We start from the raw sequence: 19,720 nt of genomic DNA, 5'->3' as shown, positions 1-19,720 counted from the left end.
CTATTTTACATCTCTTGATATGATGGTATCACATAAATTATCGAAGTAACTTTAAAATATTTTATGCAATACTTGGTGCCTTAATTAATTTAGTGACAGTGACTTAAATCCTAATAAAATTTAATCTGAAAAATAACAAGAGGATTTTGATCCAGAAAAGTAACATGAGGATTTAGGCACACTTCATAGATTAATTCAATCAATGTAGTACATGCCACTTCTAATCTTTTCTCCCCAATTTTGCCACATTAAACTGGCAGCCTAATATCATCTTTTGCCCATGCTGTGACTTTACTGCATGATCTCTATATTGTCTTCACTGAATATCACTCTTCCCATTTTTTTATCATTGGCAAGCTAGATGTTTTCCCATAAACCGTTTCTTATATTATTAATGCACAAATTAAATAGCAGCAGTTCAAATACAGAGTCCTGCAGTACATCACTAGTCCCCACCTTCTCCTAAATTAAATTAACTCAAATACTTTGATGCCTCCATCGACCATCCTGTTATCCATATAGCTTCATATTTGACCACATTTGCTTGTTTTTAACAGAGTTCCATGTGATCTCCTGTTGAATGCCTTCATGAAGTTTAGCAATATCATTCCATAGTCATTTCCTTTATCCCACTCAACTGTCTTTTTATTATAAAAAGATACACCCCTTCACAAAACCATGCTACCCCACCCTCCTCATCAGGTATTATATTCCTATCCAGTGATTCCTGAATTCTGCCTTTCACCAACTTGTTCAACACCTTAACTAACTTCTAGGATATCGAGTAGTCTGTAATTTGTTACCTCTGTCTAGGAGCCTCCTCTATGCCATGGAATTATTTCGCCCTCTTTTCGACTTTTTAGCAATATTTATGACATAGAGATGAGCAAATATTACACATAGACACAAGGATAATGAAATGATTAAAGTAAAATTATTTATTTCCAAATATTTCAACTTGAATATTACAGGTCAACATTAGTGGTTATTGCTAATGAGAACAATGTAGAACATTAGAGTGTTAATCGAGGGCGCTAGTGGGTCAAGCGTTACGAACGTGTTTTGAAGAGCTCCTGATTCAGATAAGTTTTACTAGGAATAATTAAGTATATATGCGTAATTGTTTAAGTAAGAGCGGCTGTAAACGTTGTACGCTACCGATATTATTAGTGTGGGGTTTTTTTCTTGCTTAAACTAAATACGAAAACGTTAATATTAGACCTAGTAACCTGCAGAGAAAAAAAAAAAAAAATGGCGGCGGCATTGTCATTCCATGATTTTAATTTGGATTTCAGTCGGTTCGTTAAGTGTGAGGTCTGCTATATGTATTCCTTCGATTACATAAATGATTTGTGGATGTTTAGTGTGGATGGAAGAAGGGTGTGTGTGCGAAATGTGACCTGAACGAGGAATTGATGAATGCGAATATGAAGTTGATGACAGAAAGTGCTAGTACCGATTGTGTCGCGAGTGCACATTTGAAAGAGGAGGATGGCGAGAAAGACAGGCGAAAAAATGTTAAAAAATCAGGAAAATAGAAAAAGAGCGATTTGACAACCGTAACGGATGTTAAAAGGGACGAAAGTGAGGCGGAAAGAAACGAAATTGAGAGAACGAATGAAAGTAGAAATGGCGTGGTGCAGAAATCGCAAGTAAAAAAAATCGAAAGAATGAATGATAGCAAAAAAAGAATGACTGATGGCGAAAGTTGGACGCATGTTGGAACGAAAGTACGGAAACAAAGAAAGATATGTGAGAGTGAAAGTGAGAAGAATGATAGTGAAAGTTGGACGTATGTTGGACCGAAAGTACGGAAACAAAGAAAGATAAATGAGAGGGAAAGTGAGAAGAGGGGGTCGAGAGTTAGAAAGTTAGAAAGATTTAATGATAGAGTGAATGTGTCGCGAGGTTCAGAAGGTGAATTGGATTGGATGAAGCAAGAAATGAAATGGATGCGGAATGAAATTAAGAGAATTCAGGTCAAAACTATTAAAATAAATCATGATGGCATTAAAGAGTTAACAAAAGATGAGCGAGTGGCATTGTATGGCGACTCCATTATTAAAGGTGTGCTAGAGGATAAAATGCACAAGGTATGTTTTCCAGGCGGTAAAATGAGTAGAGTGATTGAGGCATTGAATATGAGGCGGGAACGAGCAAAAAAGTTAATTGTATTAATTGGTACGAATGATTTGAGAGAGAACAAAGAGCATGTCAAAATGAATGTCAGGAGACTGCTTGGAAAGATAAAGGAGAATAGTGTGACAGGAAGGGTGGTCAGTGTGTTGCCTAGGTATGATTGTGGTGAGATGAGGCGGAGAGCAAGGATTATGAACGATATGCTGGCTGAAATGTGTGACGAGATGGGAGTGCAGTTTGTTAATGTGTGGAATGAGTTTGAGGGACGAAGTGAGCTGTATGGGAGCGATGGACTGCATTTGAGTGGTTATGGTGTCAGTCGCTTGGAGAGACTGCTGCTGGAAGGTAGAGAAGTGAATAGAGAGAATGAATCAGATCGAGAGGGGAGTGATGTGGAAGAGCAGGAGAGTAAGACAGGAGAGATTGAAGGAATGGAAATGAATGTGGAAGTGAGTGGTATGAGTATAGAAAATGAGAGAATGGGTGTGCAAGAGGAGCAGGGAAACGGGGAGGCTCAGGGTGGACAGGGATACACAGCGTGAGAAAAGTGGATGCTCCAAGAGGAGGTGAGAGAATGTGTAGGCAGGAAAGTAATGGGATGATCAGGGATCAAAAGGAAACAGACGGAATTGCAAAGGGTTCTAAAATGAAGAAGCAGAAAGGGAAATGGCCCCAGTCCAGCATGGAGAGATCACATCGAGTGAGTGGTATCAGTGGAACTAACTGTAGATCCAGAAATGAGTTGTTGTGTTTGTATACCAATGCTAGAAGTATAAGAAACAAGGCGGATGAAATGGTTGCACTAATTGCGTCTGTGCACCCAGAGATTGTCGGAATAAGTGAGACATGGTTAGATGAGGATGACATCCTGACAGGAATAGAGATGGAAAGGTATGATGTGTTTCGTGAGGATAGAAGGGGTAAAAAGGGAGGGGGGGGAGTGCTATTGATGATAGAGAAAGAGTTATGTCCATACAAGGTAGAGATGCAAGACGGAAATGGGGCCAGTGGTTTTGAGGCAGTATGGTGTGAGATAGAGGTGAATAGAATCAAATACTTGGTGGGATGTTGTTATAGACCTGATAATGTGGGTGGTGGTGATAGTGAAATGTATAGTCAAATAAGCCAAGCAAATAAGAAAAGGGTGATCATTATATGTGATTTTAATTATGGCAATATAGACTGGAATGAAGAGATAGCAACTGGAAGTAAAGAAAATGAGTTTCTTGAGTTTTTGAGGGATAACTACCTCAGACAGTATGTAACAGAGGGCACAAGGAGATTAAGGGTCTTGGATTTGGTCATCTCATCGGAGGATGTAATTATCAATGAGGTATCAAATCATCCACCAATTGGTGAAAGTGACCATGAGGTGATTACTTGGGTGGTTGCCAGCAGTGCAAGGACCCCTGTGAAAAAAGGGTATATGTGGAACTACAAGGGGGGTGATTATGAAGAGCTCAGGAGACAGCTTGCAGGTGTAGCATGGAATGAGGAGTTAGCTGGAAAAGAGATCAATGCAGCTTGGGGGATTTTCAAAAAATATTTAGTGGATGCAATGTCTAAATGTATACCACGGGTGAGAAGGTTAAATAAGTTAGGTGTGAGATGGATGAATAAAGAGATTAAGCATACAATACAGAGAAAAAGGGCATTGTGGAGGCAGCATAAGAGAAGTGGAAGTAACCAATTTCATGAGTTCTACAAAGACCAAGCAAGGAGAGTGACTTGGTTGGTGAGAGTAGCTAAAGAGAGGTATGAACAGCAGTTAGCTAATGAAGCTAAAAAGAATCCTAGGGAGTTCTTTCGATATGTAGCCAGCAAAAGAAAGAATGATTATGGAAGGATGACATTGATTGGAGGAAATGGTATAAAGACAGCTGTTGCAGAATGTGTGGTGGAGATACTTAATGAGCAGTTCATAAAGATCTTTCAATCTTGTGAATGTGACTTCATGGAGAGATTAAGAGCAGTTGATGATGGGGAGGAGAGACTGACTGTAAGTGAGCAAGAGGTGTTTGGGGAGTTGAGTAAACTAGATGTAAATAAGGCTGTGGGACTTGATAATATATCACTGCGTATTCTGAAGGAATGTGCCAGAGAGTTGACACCTGCCTGGACATATTTTTTTAATACGAGTCTTGCACTTGGTCAAGTCCCTAAAGAGTGGAAGGAGGGCAAGATTGTGCCACTTCATAAAGGAGGTGATCGAACTCAAGCATCAAACTATAGGCCTATCTGTGTGTCAGGTGTTGTGGTTAAGTTGTTGGAGAAACTTGTGAGAACTAGGATCCAGAGTTGGGTTGACAACAATGGTATAATCTTTGATGAATAGCATGGATTTGATAAAGGGAGGTCGTGTTTTAGTAATCTACTTACTTATTACAATAAACTGACTGCTTCCTTGGACAGAGGAGAAGGATACACAGTAATATACTTGGATTTTGGAAAAGCTTTTGATAGAGTACCTCATGATAAGTTGACAGTCAAACTAGAGCAGATGGGGTTGGATATTAGATTAGTGCATTGGATTGGAGACTGGCTATCTGATAGGTATCAACAAGTTGTGTATGGGGGTGCAATATCCAGGAAAAGGAAAGTCACTAGTGGAGTGCCTCAGGGATCTGTTTTAGGGCCATTACTATTTAACTTGTATATTAATGATATTGGCAAAGATTTGGATGGAGATATTCAGTTGTTTGCAGATGATGCAAAGTTGGGACCAACCATAAAGAGTAGTGAAGACGTTGTGGCCTTGCAAGAAGACTTGAATAAATTGAGTGATTGGGCAAGCAAATGGGGATGTGAGTTCAATGTTGCAAAATGTAAGGTTTTAAAATTTGGAAAACAAAGATGGGATGCAGAATTTATGCTTGGTGAGAATATATTGTTGGAAGTAGAGGAAATAAGAGATCTGGGAGTGATAGTGGATAAGGATCTAAAATTTAGGGGACACATCGCCAAAATTGTGAAGACAACACAAAGACTTCTGGGAATGATGAGGAGGACACTGACGTGTAGAAGTAGGGAGATTCTTGTTCCATTGTATAAGGCTTTGATTAGGCGACACATGGACTATTGTGCCCAGATTTGGTCACCTGGTTTTCAGAAGGATGAAGAGATGTTGGAAAGGGTCCAAAGGCGACTGACTAAGGTAGTTTCTGACCTCTGGAATGTCGAGTATGAGGAAAGATTGAAAAGATGTAATTTGCAGAATCTAGTGGAGAGAAGGAAGAGGGGAGATATGATAGAGACCTACAAGTTGGTAAGGGGTTGTTATAGGATCAATGGTGGAGAAGTTCTACAGAGAATAGTCGGAGATCAGGGGAGAACCAGAGGTCATCCCTGGAAACTGTATAAAGAGGGTGTGAGTAGGGGAGTGAGAGGCAGGTTTTTTTCGTGCAGAGTTGTGAATGATTGGAATGCCTTGCCTGAGAGTGTGGTGTCTGCAAGGAGTTTGAATGTGTTTAAGACCCGGTATGATGAGATGTGTGTGAGATAAAAGGACCTCCTAGATGAGTCTTTGACTCCATGAGGTCTTGTTTAATAATAATAATAATAATAATGATGATGATGGATTATTTAAAATATATAAGCCATGTGATGACATAAGGTACAATACAATGTGGAACAGATGTAGTAATTTAAAAAAAAACAAAAAAACTATTGATGACTGATGAGAATTAAACTTTCACAGATTTCAATAGACAGGCTAGCGTTACAATTCAAGTTAGAACAATGCAGCAGGAATTCTTTGGCAGTCTCTTTAAACAAATGTTCAAACTGGCAATAGAATCAGAGAACCTGTAATAAACAACCACCTAGTAACTCAACTATTTCTTCTGCTGCCGTTACCCTCTACCATCAGCACTTGTTAATTTATCCTTTCACAGTCATTCACCATTTTTAGATTTTCTTTGGCCTACTCAGCTAGCTGTCGCTCATCTGCCTTTGCCTTCCTTATGAATATTCTGGTTACTGTTTTTGCCTGTTTTTTGTTCTATACTACTCATGAGCTTGCTTCTTACCTTGTTTTTTATATGACCCCCCCCCATAACAATTTTTTTTTTCTGCAGTTCTCACTTAATGATGGTAATTCATCCATCTAACTCCTACTTGATTAATCCTCCTGACTTTGGGTATAAAGTATGATATTGGTTCCCTCAAAACTTCCCTTGGGTTAGGTGTTTTCAGAATTGCAAATGCAAACTCTCAATTTATACACATCCTTTCATCCATCAAACTCACTCTATAAATCACAAACTTCACCCGTTCTTTAGCATAATTTACACATTAACTCCACCTTTGCCACGAGTTGCCTCAGACTTGAACTATGTTCAAGTGCAAACTTGAATTAATTGGGAAAAAGGATTAAAACCTAGCTTATAAAATTGTTTGGTATCTTTAACATATTACACATTAACTCATTTGTCATGGTCTTTCTTCTAAACTGATCTCTGTCATACTATTTTTACTCTCTCATGCGTCTTATTCTCTTTAAAATTCACTTATTCATTCCAAATAATTAGGAATGTTCTTGCCATGGAGAGAGTATAGAAAAATGTGAATCATCTGTTACTATAGGCAAATGATAATGGATATTAATTTGTTATTAAGGGAAAGATTATACATTTTAGAATGAAGAAATATGCATAGTGAATATTAACCTGAAAGGGATTTACTGAGAAAATGATGGAACCAGGGATCTAAGGGTGATTATGGATAGGTATCACAGCACTATGATGGTACTGAAAATGCAGTGTATAGCTACATCACTGAAAAGTGGGAGGGGGGACACTTTTTGGTGTTCAGAATCTTAGAAGTATGGTAATTCTGAGAACTTGCTTTTCATATTGCTTCATGTCAATGAGTAGGAAGATGGTAGTCACACATCAGGTAATGAAAATTATCTACCACATCAAGATTTTCACAAACACTGATACTACATTTGGAAATGTAGTATCAGTGTTAGGATATAAACTGATAGCCTATAGAAGTTGGAAGTTTATTTTTCACTTGGTTAGACTAGAATAAATTTAGTTTAATCCTTTATCCAAGTGTGAGCAAACAAAGTTTGCACCTGAAAATATCTTCAGGACTGGGGTAAGGTAGTAGAACACCAGGCAACTCGTAGCAAAGGTGGACCAAGATAACATCACTCCTATCTCAGTATCTTCCATAATGCAAAATACATCTCCTTGCGGATATGTATAATGTTATGCATTAAGGGAAGGGCCACTACCCAGACTAGTTTCGCCCTTTATTGAGGTCTCTTCAGTGGGAGCCAGGCCCAGAAGTGGAGATACCAGGCAGAAGCAATGGCGAGGTCATCTTTACCTACAGGAGTTGCCAAAAGGTGTGCCACCTTTTTATTAAATTACTCTGGATTTAGAGAAAGCTGTTGAAAGTTTATTTTTCACTTGGTTAGACTATAATAAATTTAGTTTAATCCTTTATTCAAGTGTGAGCAAACAAAGTTTGTGCCTGAAAATATCTTCAGGACTGGGGTAAGGTAGTACAACACCGAGCTAAGAAGAGAGCTGTGAGAGGGATACAGACATGTAAATATTGAAGAATTTTTGAAACGAGTTAGAAAAATTTCTATCAGTAGCAGTCATTCATAAAGAAAGAAGTTTAAGATTTTAGCTATTATGTTAAAAAGGTAACTGGAATAACAGTTGTGTAAGAAATTAAAGGAAATTTGGAACTTGATAAATGACATTTCCTATGTAGAAGTAACTTGGTCCGCCTTTGCTACGAGTTGCCCGGTGTTGTACTACCTTACCCCAGTCCTGAAGATATTTTCAGGCACAAACTTTGTTTGTTCACACTTGGATAAAGGATTAAACTAAATTTATTATTGATAGCCTATAGGTAGCAAAGTAGAGATTCTATTTGTTCACCTATCCATGTCAGGAGATATGAGATATGGAAGTATAACTTCCATATCTTCCATATGGAAGTTCATTGCCTTCCTACAGACATTTAGACCTGTATGCCCAGTTCTGATCTCCTTGTTTTTGATGCACTTGAATGAGATGATATCCACTTACCCATCCATGTCAACAGATGTGGGATGTAGAAGCTATTCTTCCACAATTTCCATATGAAAGAATATGCAAGGTCTTGATACACAACCACATTTGAACTTGTATGCTCAATTTTTCATTTCCATTTCTATATGTGCTTTAAAAGTGGCAAATGAACTTTTTAGAACTGACTAATTAAGATAATAACAATACATGAATTTTGATTGTGAAGATTAATTAAGAGAACATGGACTATTACAGATAGACAAGAATGGAAAAATAAAATCTACAAGTAAGGGAATTTTATTCCAGAGTGGCTGCTTAATTCATGGTAGGATGAGAAAGCACACTGATTTATTCCAAGAAGATGAAAAAGAGAACAATGTGCAGTGACGAATTCTCCATGCTTGCTATGCTTGCTGCACAAGCTCATTAATTGAGAAAGAAGTGATATTTATTTGTTAATAAATGCATGCATTTATAAGCATTCCATTCAGGCTTTTATTTTTGTAGACAGAAGACATTTTAAGTTTGTGCAGCAATAATTGAGCTTTGCGTTGTGTATCGAAGGCCAACGCTAGTCAAGCTACCTTGGTTTGCTCGGTTGTGGAAGCATCCAGATCCTAGCTTCAGCACTGTGATTTCATGCGGGCGCATAGCCATTTCCACTCCCTCCATGTCATCCACCCTGTTGCTTAAACACGGGCCATATGCAGTCAAAGTAGCTCTAGCCAGTGAGCTTCAGCCAGCCTTTACAAGTGTACGTGTTGCTTCGGAAAATTAAGTTACAACCAACTTTTTATAACGATGTCACTGACCAGTTCATAAAGAAGAACTGTAGGGTAGAATTTGTATTCAAGTAGCTAAATTGAAAAAGATAGAATATCATTTGTAAAATAAATGTTGTATTTGTATGAATAAATGTACATAAATTTCTAAATACAGGTAATCCTCGTATAATGCGGTACTTATACAATGCGGTTTCGTTGTATAAGTAACGTGGTCTAAAATTGTAGTCGCCCTTGTTGAACATGGTACTTATACAACACAGTTCTGATAAAAACACTGTCTACAAGTTGTGCGGTAAAAAACATATGTTTTTTACCGCACAACTTAAAAATCAAACTTTATCTTCATTAAAGTTGTGTCTGCCTGTATTTAGCATGTAATTATAAATAGCGAATTTATATTAGGGGAAATACCCTTTAGCACACATGTATCTCAATTGTTTACCATATAAAATGTTTATTGTCGAAAATTGTCCTCGTTTCTGCCAGGAAAGTGTATTAAAAATCATAAGTGTGTTCATCTCAAGCTGAGCACTTCATTTTCTGGTGAGTTACATACAATATGTAATGCTTGCTTTTTTGTGTAAAAAAATATTTTTATAGTAATGGCCACAAACTGCAACGAAAGGGAAAAACCAACATTGAAAACAAAATTAATTTCTCTCGAAGAAAAATATTCAAAATCTTGGATCAGTTGAAAAATGGAGAAAAACCAGGAGTTTTGCATGGACTTTGAATTTAAATGAATCAACAATTCGAACAATCAAACAAAATGAATATAAAATCCAAGAAAGTGTTTATTGCTGGGTCAACGATAAGTGCTAAGCACGTTGCTCGTGCACATTATTTTCTAATGGAAAATTGGAGAAATCTCTAATGATTTCGATAGAAGATTGCACCTCAAAAGAAAATTCCTATGGATGGAAATCTTATTAAACAAAAAACTCTCAAAGTTTATAAACATTTATAGTGCAGACCAGGTGTTCAATGCGGATGAATCCGGATGAATAGGTGCATTTTTGCACTTTTTTCCAACCCGGAAAAAAGTGCAAAAATGCACCTATATTTCGAAAAATGAAAGATCAGCTCACGGATTCAAAGTTTTCAAAGATAGAATTACTCTTCTGTTTTGTAGTAATGCATCAGGTAATTACATGACAAAACCAGTGTTTATTAACCAATCCTCAAATCCTCGTGCTATGAAAGATTAAAATATGCACTATTTTATTTTGCCTAAAATATTTATGCATTATGTGCAAGAAGTTTAAGTACAATTTGTAATTTTTATACTTTTATACTTTGTATTTGTTTCATAGTTTATATGTTTTCTTAACTTACATGAATTACCTGAATTAAATAAAAATATAATTTTTGTTGGAAATGTCATTATTTATATAATTTAATAAAAAAAAAAAAAAAAAAAAACGATTTCGGAACAAAATCCTACTTTTCTATGTGATCCGAGACTCGCATAACGCGATTTATATAATGCAGCATTTCTGCTGAACTTAACATCCGCATTATACAAGGGTTACCTGTACATAGTTTTAAATGGTCAGTAATTCATTATTCCACTAATCAGAATTCGATCACATCTCTCATTCCCTGAATGATAACAAGAGCAAGCGTGAATTTCAAGACCAGCATTCGTCCCTGACATAATGTGATTAGTGTACTAGTCAGGACAAGGTTTTTCTCATTGTGAGTAGTAAATATCAATGAGTTTAAGGAGGCATATGATAAGAACCCATAGATTAGAGGAGCCTCTTTCAATAAGAGTGAGTCATTTGGATTCGGATTCTATGGAAGTTAATATATCACATTATAATTATAATAATTACATTATTATAATTATTATTATTATATTAATTTATAATATAATAATAATTATAAATTATTATCTATGCAAACTGATCATGCAGAAATTCAACAATTTCCTCTGTTTCTAAATTTGCATTCATTAGAGTCAGCCTCTGATAATTATTCTCCCTTTTCACTCAACACATAACAAAAGAACTCCTTGGGATTTTATCTGTCCTACATTGATAATTTCCTCTTGTAATTTGATTTTATATTAAGAGAGCACTAGTTATCTCAAATTATGGTAACTAGCTAAAATATAAATTCTCAATAATCAGCTTTTGCGAAACTACACAAATGACTTATCCTTATCCCATTAAAATCAATTTATCTCACTGTCATGTGCAAGAAATTTCTGACATCAGAAATTTCCATGCCATAGTTCTGCAATTAACCTCTCCTTGACTTTTTAAACTTAACGAACTTTTCCAATGCCTTAAATGCTACTTCCAAGAACCTATAATTTTCTACCTCAGACTTGGATCCTCCACCCCCATGCTCATTTATGTAAAAGGTTCTTTTACCTTCTTTCCACTTCCTTGGGACTTTGCTGGTGCTAAGACTTAAACATGATCTTGCACTTTTGCATTATACAAGGGCTGATATCCAATTATTACATTATACAAGGCCAATACGCAGTCCCCCCCATCATATCACTCATTACATTATCTCCACCACTGACTTATCTATGCAAACTGATCATGCAGAAATTCAACAATTTCCTCTGTTTCTAAATTTGCATTCATTAGAGTCAGCCTCTGATAATTATTCTCCCTTTTCACTCAACACATAACAAAAGAACTCCTTGGGATTTTATCTGTCCTACATTGATAATTTCCTCTTGTAATTTGATTTTATATTAAGAGAGCACTAGTTATCTCAACAGTCAATTAACCTTATGTTAGGTTAACATCAGTAATCAGATGAGAATTAATTTCAGTCTGATCTAGCCTCTGATGACCAGAAAGCACCTGTTTCTGACATTTTGCAAATGTCTCACAATGCAATTTGCAATAAACAATTTCAATTGCTACCAACTCTTAATGGAAAAGGGAAAATTTATTTATTTTAAAATTAAATTTAAATTGTTCAGTACATTTTTGTTGGCAAAGTATTGCAGTTATCACCAATTGTTATCACCATCATTATTTCAGTTATCACCAATTTCCAATATGCATCCTCAATGGATCATGCATGCAATAGTTTTCTTTTTCTGTTCTCAAGTGTTCTACATTTTTGTTTTGCATGAAAACACATATTATACATGAAAAATTTAAGAATATGTTTTTTTTTCTCTCATTCAAACAAAATTAAACTTTTAAAAAAACGAAAACATCAAAGAAACAAATTTATTTATTTTATTATTTTTTATTTTTAACAGCCACAAACACCCAAAGAGAACAACAACAAAACATTATGTACCAAAGTCTGCTTACTGCACATCTCATATCAAATAGTAAAGTGAATTTCAAGAAATTATAATTTCTTCACATGGTATTTCATTTAAGAAATCATTATTAAGAAACACTAACCTTTAGTTTAGGTACTCTCTTAATGGTTTTGAGCGGTCGGAGTACCCTTAGAACTCTAAGTGATTTGATGGTACTGAGATTTTGGCCTGTGCTGCTACCCCTGAAATATAAAAATAAATATATTGTTATCACCAATTTCCAATATGCATGCTCAATAGATGTACAGGATAGTATTACAATGTTAAGTTTACATGCAAAAATTATATTAACAATGTTCCTTCAAATTAATCTCTTAACTGTCACATCTCAAATACTATTGAATCTTACGTTTTGTTCTTCTCAGACAATATCAGTCCACAAATTCCTGTTCTTCTCCTTTTTCTTCTTCTTATTATTATTACGTGACACCTCCAAGACGTCCAAAGACTCATTGAAGGAGGTCACCTACTCTACAACTCTGTCTCCACCATTCAATCCACCAACTACAGTGAACCACAACTATCAACACCATCTACTGTCCACAACCACCAGTAATCACAAACATCCATGACAATCACAAACATCCATGCCCATGGCGGGATTTGGACTCACAGCCTTTTGGATGGAAAGCAGATATGCTAACTACTCAGCAAATCAGGTTGGCGAACCAACCAGTTTTGTAACCTTTAATGGAAAACTGGTTTAAAGAACTGGTTGGTTCTGCTGACCTTTCCACTCTGATTCTTTTAAGAGACTATACTCCGTAGATTACCTACGCTCACACATTATTAAATTATGATTCTGCCATTGATTCCATCTGTTCATCCCTTAATTTATCTAAGATTTCTCAGCGCTGTGAGCTTCTTTATTCAACTGTTTTATTTCTAACCAACTTTCAGTCCATAAATTAAAACATGTTTGAACTTACATACTTACATATTGCTATTTTAGGGTTTTAACCAAATTTTCTTTTATTCATATAAATTTCTTTAATGGTTACCCCCACCAAACCAGTTCTGCTTATTCAGCCATCCACTTCCAAATTTAATTTTCTATCTTCAATAAAAGTGCTTAAATAGCTGAAATATTTTACATATTCTATAAGTTTCTTAATGATAATAAGTTTAATGTTTTCTATGGTTTTGCCTATTTTCAGAATTCTGGTACTGTAAAGGAATCAAAGATGATAAAAGTGACATGAAAACTGAAGATAAGGATATCCTAGATGTCTGGAGTAATTACTTTAAAAGACTGTTAAGCAAACCAAGCAGTGACAGAACTGCATTAGAAAATTTTCAAGAGGAATGCAATCAGGAGTATGTATCAATATGTGAGGTAGAAAAAGCTGACAAAAACTTGAAATCTGGAAAGCCAGCTGTAGTACAAGGGTTGTTTGAAAGGTTTGGTAAAAAAATATGCTAAACACATTTTTTTGGAAAAAAAATCACCTTTTCTCAACATAGTCTCCATTGAGGTCCACACATTTGGTCCAGCGACTTTCCAATTTTTTCATCCCATCTAAAAAGTAGGGTTTGTTAAATTGTGCAAAATAATCATTGACAACCTTGATGACATCCTTGTTCAAAGAAAATTTTTTCACACCAAGGCATATTTTTAAGTTTGAAAACAAGAAAAAGTCACACAGGGCCAAGTCCAGAGAATACGGTGGATGTGGAACCAATTTGAACCTCAATTCACGCAATTTTGCCATTGCGATGGCTGATGAGCGGAACAGTGTATTATCTTGATGAAAGAGCACTTTTTTGTGTGCCAATCTTGGTCGTTTTTTCTTCAGTTCTTTTAAGCAGTCCAACAATGATGCATAATAGACTCCTGTTATTGTCTTAAATTTTTCCAAATAACCTATCATGATAATTCCTTGGGAATCCCAAAAACAGTGGCCATCACCTTCTCAGTTGACAAAATGGTCTTTGCGTTTTTTGGTGCTCTTTCACTGGACATTGTCCACTGTTTTGACTGCTGCATGGCTCAGGTGTGTAGTGGTGGATCCAAGTTTCATTTGCAGTCATGAATTGACACAAAAAATCCTGAGAATTGCGATTAAACATTGCCAAACACTAAGTTGAAATGTCTTTCCGCATTCATTTTTGATTGACAGTCAACAATCGTGGCACCATCGAGAACAGAGCTTTTTCATGTGCAATTTTTGATCCTGGATATTATACATCCATTCAGTTGAGATGATTACAATCTCACACACTTTCACTCGGCTGTCTTCCATAACAATACCATGGATTTTATTATTATTATTATCATCATTATTATTACGGGCAACTCCAAGGAATCCATAGACTCATTGAGGGAGGCCCTAACATCATGTCAAGAACAACTATTCGACATTCACACAGTATCTATCATACTTCGCCTTGAACTCATTTACAGTCATGACACCCACAACAGACTCTGGCAGCTTATTCCACTCATTCACCACTCTCCAAGTAAAAACCTAGATCTATCACCCTTGCTAACCACACTCTTGCCCAGCTTCCATGTATGGCCCCTAGTCCTCCCACCACCAGTCCTATTCTCAAAAATATCTCCTGAATTAATCTTATAGAAACCCTTCAGTAATTTGAATGTCTCAATCATATCACCCATTTTCCGCCAATCAACCAATTTCTGCAACCAACAAATCTTCAACCTGTTCTCATAAGGTTCATTCCATAGACCTGCTATCATCTTGGTCACTCGTCTTTGGATCCTCTCCACCTCCTCCCCATCAAGAAGAAACCCTGGTGCCCAGATCTGGGCACAGTAGTCAAGATGGGGTCTTATCAAGGCTCGATACAGAGGTACAATAACTAGTTTGTCTCTGCTTGTTAAAGTATTCTTCAGTAACCAAGTGATCTGATGAGCTGATTTAGCCACTTTTGCAATGTGCCCCCTAAACTTCAACTTCTTATCCACCAACACTCCCAAATCCCTGGCCTCGTTGATCTCCAGGAGTACAGTTCCACCAATGTGATATACTGCTGCTAATCTTTTCACCCCAAAATGCATAACCTTACATTTTGTCACATTAAATTGACATCCATTCTCCTTAGCCCAGTCCTCCAAACTATCCAAATCATCCTGCAAAATTTTGACATCCTGTGCACTCACTATTACTCTAACCAACTTTGCATCATCAGTAAACAAATGAACAGTTCCTCTCAGATCCTTTCCTATATCGTTAATGAACAAATTGAACAGTAGTGGTCAAAGAACAGAACCCTGCAGCACACCACTAGTCACAGGTCGTCTTCTGGGCTCTACTCCTGAATAAACTACTCTCTGATATTTCTCCATCAACACCCTCCCATCCATCTCACCAATCCTATATCCATCCCCATATGCTGCAGTTTACTAATTAAAATTCCATGTCGTATCCTGTCAAAAGCCTGAGCAAGGTCCAGTAGAATCACTGTAAACCCATTACCCTTATCCAGTTCAGCCATCACTGTGTTATAATACGTGAGCAAATTACTGGGGCATGACCTACCCTTCACAAAACCATGGTGTCCCCGATACAGTATCCCATTTTCATCTATCCAATCCTGTATTTTCCTCTTGACTATTTTCTCCAAGACCTTATCAACGATACCTGATATGCTAATCGGTCAGTAATTTACAACAGCAGTCTTGGAACCTCCTTTATGCAGTGGAACTATTTTCCCCCTTTACACCCCCTTGGGACTAACCCAGTCCCGAGACTCAAATTAAACAAAATGGTCAAGGGCACTGACAGTTCTTTAGCCACTTCATGTACGACACGAGCTGGTTTACCATCCAATTCCACAGATGTATTGACATTGTGATTTTGTAATAGACTACTCACCTCCACTTTATTCAGCACAATTCAGTATAAGCTGTTAGTTCTTTCAATCCTGGGTTTACTCTTTCAAAGTGCTCGCTCAGTAATTCCACTATATCAAATGATTCAGTTACCTCCCTACCGTCGGCATTCTTTAAAATCATTCTGCAATGTTAATTTTTTTCTTTTACTTGCAACATAATCGAAAAAACTGTTTGGGATTCTCTTTAGCCTGCATGGCTAATGTTCTTTCATAATATGCTTTTGCTTTTCTTACCACACTCGTTACCGTTCTGGCCAGCGCTTTATAATGTTCATGTGCCTGCTGTTCACCTTTCTCCTTAAATTCCCTCCACAGTTGTTTCTTTTTTTGCAGCTCAAGCTGAATGGTGTTATTCATCCATTTAACCATATTTGTTTTACTACTCGGACCCTAGGTATGCAATCAGCCATAACCTCCTGTAAATGCTCCTTGACCACTTCCCATGCTCTATCGACATCCAGCCCTTGCAGTTGTACATGCCATGGCACTGATCCAAGCAATCTCCTAAACTTGTCATACTTGCCAGCACAGTAATTCCACATATACCCTGTCTTAATCGAAAATTTCACACCTTTAGCCACCTCCGGTCAAGACCTTATGATCACTCTCACCAATAGGTGGCAACATGGTCATATTCATTACAGTCAAATTCTCAGATGCAATTACTAGGTCAAGCACTCTCTGACCCCTAGTATTTTCCATTACATGCTGTCGCAGATAGTTATCCCTTAATGACCGCATAAAATCCAATTCCTTCCTCCCATGTGCCCTCTTCTTCTTCCAATCAATGTTACCATAGTTGAAATCTCCCATAACAATTAACCTCCTTCCACTCATTTCTTCTATTTGCTTATGCATACTATCTCCACCATCTATTCCATCACCTGGTCTATAGCAGCACCCAATTGCATATTTTGTTCTCCTAGCCTCAATCTCACACCAAATAGCCTCAAATGAGCTTTTTTCTCTATCCTGCAGTTCAACTTCTATTCTCCTTCTCTGCAGCTCATCAATAACACTCCTCCCCCATTTTATTCTCCCTGTCACTCCTGAACACACTATACCCCTCACATTCAATCCCACTAGCTATATCATCTTCTGTCAGCCATGTTTCACTAATGCCTATAACCTGTGGCCTGGAAGTACCAACAAAGGCCAAAAATTCTTCCTTCTTGTTCCTAATACTTCTGGTATTAGTATACATGAATTGCAGAAGCCTACTTGTCCCATCCCTATTTTGATGCCTTATACTAACTATTCCATTCTGATTTTTTTGTCCTTCGTACTCGCTTGGGCATATTACACACATTCATACACTCAACCTAAAGTCTGCATATCTACTCCCCCCCCCCCTTAATAACTCTAGTTTCCCTGATTCCGCACATCCACTTCCACTTCATTCAACAACACCTTTTGAAGTCTCCGTACACCAAATCAATTCAAATGCAAACCATCCATCTTATATAAATCCTTTCGCCCATCAAACTCACTCCACATGTCCACAAATTCCACACTACTCCTCCTGCATAATCCATGCATAAAGTCATTAGCAATTATGGTCCTCCTTCTATGCTCTTCACTGTCATGCTACAGAAACATACTGACCATCCCAACTCTCTCACTCTTCTCTATTGCTACCCTCGAGTAATTCCTTCAAGTCCTCTCTCATAGCCATTTTATCTCCTTTCAAATCATTTGTTCCTGCAACTACTATCAATTCTTTCACCCTCTGCTTTTGCGCTCTAATAGACTCACTTACATTCTTAATGTTCACACCAGGTTGGAACGATTTTGTCAAACTCTTATCTATCACACCTCTTACTAAAGAATCTCTGTACAACACTCGCTCTTTCATTTTGTTTACACTCATGATCATACTCTTATTTTTCTTATCATACTTTTGCCGTTTATTAGTTGGTACGCTCGGTAAACATTTTTGCAAATGCTCCAGCTGCTGATTTGCCCTATCTATCGCTCCATGCAACTGTGCAACCTCACGCATTGCATCTATCTCATCATTTTTATTATCTGTTAAATCATTTTGTCAATCATTTCATTCATAGTAACCTCGGTCAAGCGTCTGGAGCACGCTTCATCTTCGATGGACTTACAACCACGTTTAAACTCGTTTATCCAAAAATAAATAGTCTTTAATGCTAGTGCAGAGTCCCCATGAACTGCATAACTCGGCTTTGATCTGAGCAGCTGACTGCTTATTCAAATAAAAGTGTTTTATCATTGCACGAAACTTCTTTTTCTCCATTTTTAAGAAAAATGCAATCATTTTAAATGTTTGCCAAAGAGAACTACTCATCACAAGTGGCTAAAATTTTGCCAGCGTTCATTAAAATGATGCTACATGCTGACACCGGTATGAATGAATGAACTGTGTTGCAGTCTATTGAAAATTTACCAAACTTTTCAAACAATCCTCATACTGTAAGAAGTTGATGAACTTCGAGAATTGGGAGTGACGGTAGGCAACAGACTGAAGTTTTGATGACATATTGCATGTGTTGCAAATTCTCTGAATACACATCATAGTGACACTATGATAAGAATTACTCTAACATGTAAGGACAGAGATGGTTATGCCACTGTTTAAAGCAATGGTCAGACCACACTTGGACTATTGTGCTGAGATTTAGTTACCTGGTTTTCATAGTGATGTAGAAACATTGGAGAGGGTTCAGAGATGAGTGACTAAGATAATATCAGAATTCTGTGATCTTAGCTATAGGGAGAAAGTTGAAGAAATGTGTATTGAGAGCTTGGTAGAAAGGAGAAAAAGAGGTGCTATGATAGAGTCATTTAAGCGAGAGAACCCTCTTCAATTTAATTTTGTTCGTTGTCGTTCTTCAGCCATCATCAGCAATGCTCTACCTCCTGTCCCATTCCCTCGATCTTCCAAAATACAATATCCTTTGCATTCTCTATTACATACCCTCTCCCCTCTAACCATATCATTTTCTGTCAATTAAGTCTCACTAATGCCTATAATATTTTGTCAAGTCGAGATGATTAATGCCAAAAACTCCTCTCCCTTATTTCTGATATTTCTAGCATTCGTGTACATGCAATTCTACACACCCTTTCCCCCACAATTACTTTTGTGTAATGTCATTACCAGCCTACTAAAATCTGAAGCCTGCATAATTACATTCAGCATTGCATTAACATTTTGGTACATACACTAATTTATTCCAGGAATGGCTAGAAACATGCTCGATTACATCTCCAATAATATCTTTGGTTTCTCTGGTTTTGCACTTTCAAACTTTCATTAAGCAACACTTTCTCCATACATCGAACTCCAAAACCATTCAAATGTAGTCCATCTGGCATACACAAGTCTTTTCATCCATAATATTCCCTCCTTACATCTATAAACTGCACACCATTTCTCCTCCAAAATCTTCTCTTTAGCTCATTAGCAATCTTGATCCTTCTCAGCTCTGTCCCATCATACTGAGGCAGCAGACTCGCAATCTTTTCTTCCTTACCTTTCATTTTCGATTCTTTCGGCAACTCTTTCATGTCATCTCTCTCTCTCTCTCATTGCATATTTATCCCCATTCAAATAGTTTGTTCCTCTC

The 19,720-nt window shown here is 37.1% G+C and overlaps 1 protein-coding gene across 1 annotated transcript in view; it reads right to left on the bottom strand.

The window, feature by feature from the left end:
* The window catches only part of LOC150100847 (voltage-dependent calcium channel type A subunit alpha-1-like), a 1,659,894-nt gene that overhangs the window by 991,355 nt on the left and 648,819 nt on the right, over positions 1–19,720 (bottom strand). Inside the window, exon 26 of the mRNA XM_090401918.1 lies at positions 12,349–12,448. Coding sequence (XP_090258044.1) covers positions 12,349–12,448 — 100 coding nt within the window. The remainder of the gene's footprint in view (positions 1–12,348; positions 12,449–19,720) is intronic.

This window comes from Typopeltis vanoorti, chromosome 12 (genome assembly GCF_054136105.1).
Source record: "Typopeltis vanoorti isolate ZY-2024b chromosome 12, IOZ_Tvanoo_1.0, whole genome shotgun sequence".
Classification (NCBI taxonomy): Eukaryota; Metazoa; Arthropoda; class Arachnida; order Uropygi; family Thelyphonidae; genus Typopeltis; species Typopeltis vanoorti.
Note: the sequence above shows the minus strand (reverse complement) of the source record. Positions and strands in the feature narration are given on the sequence as shown.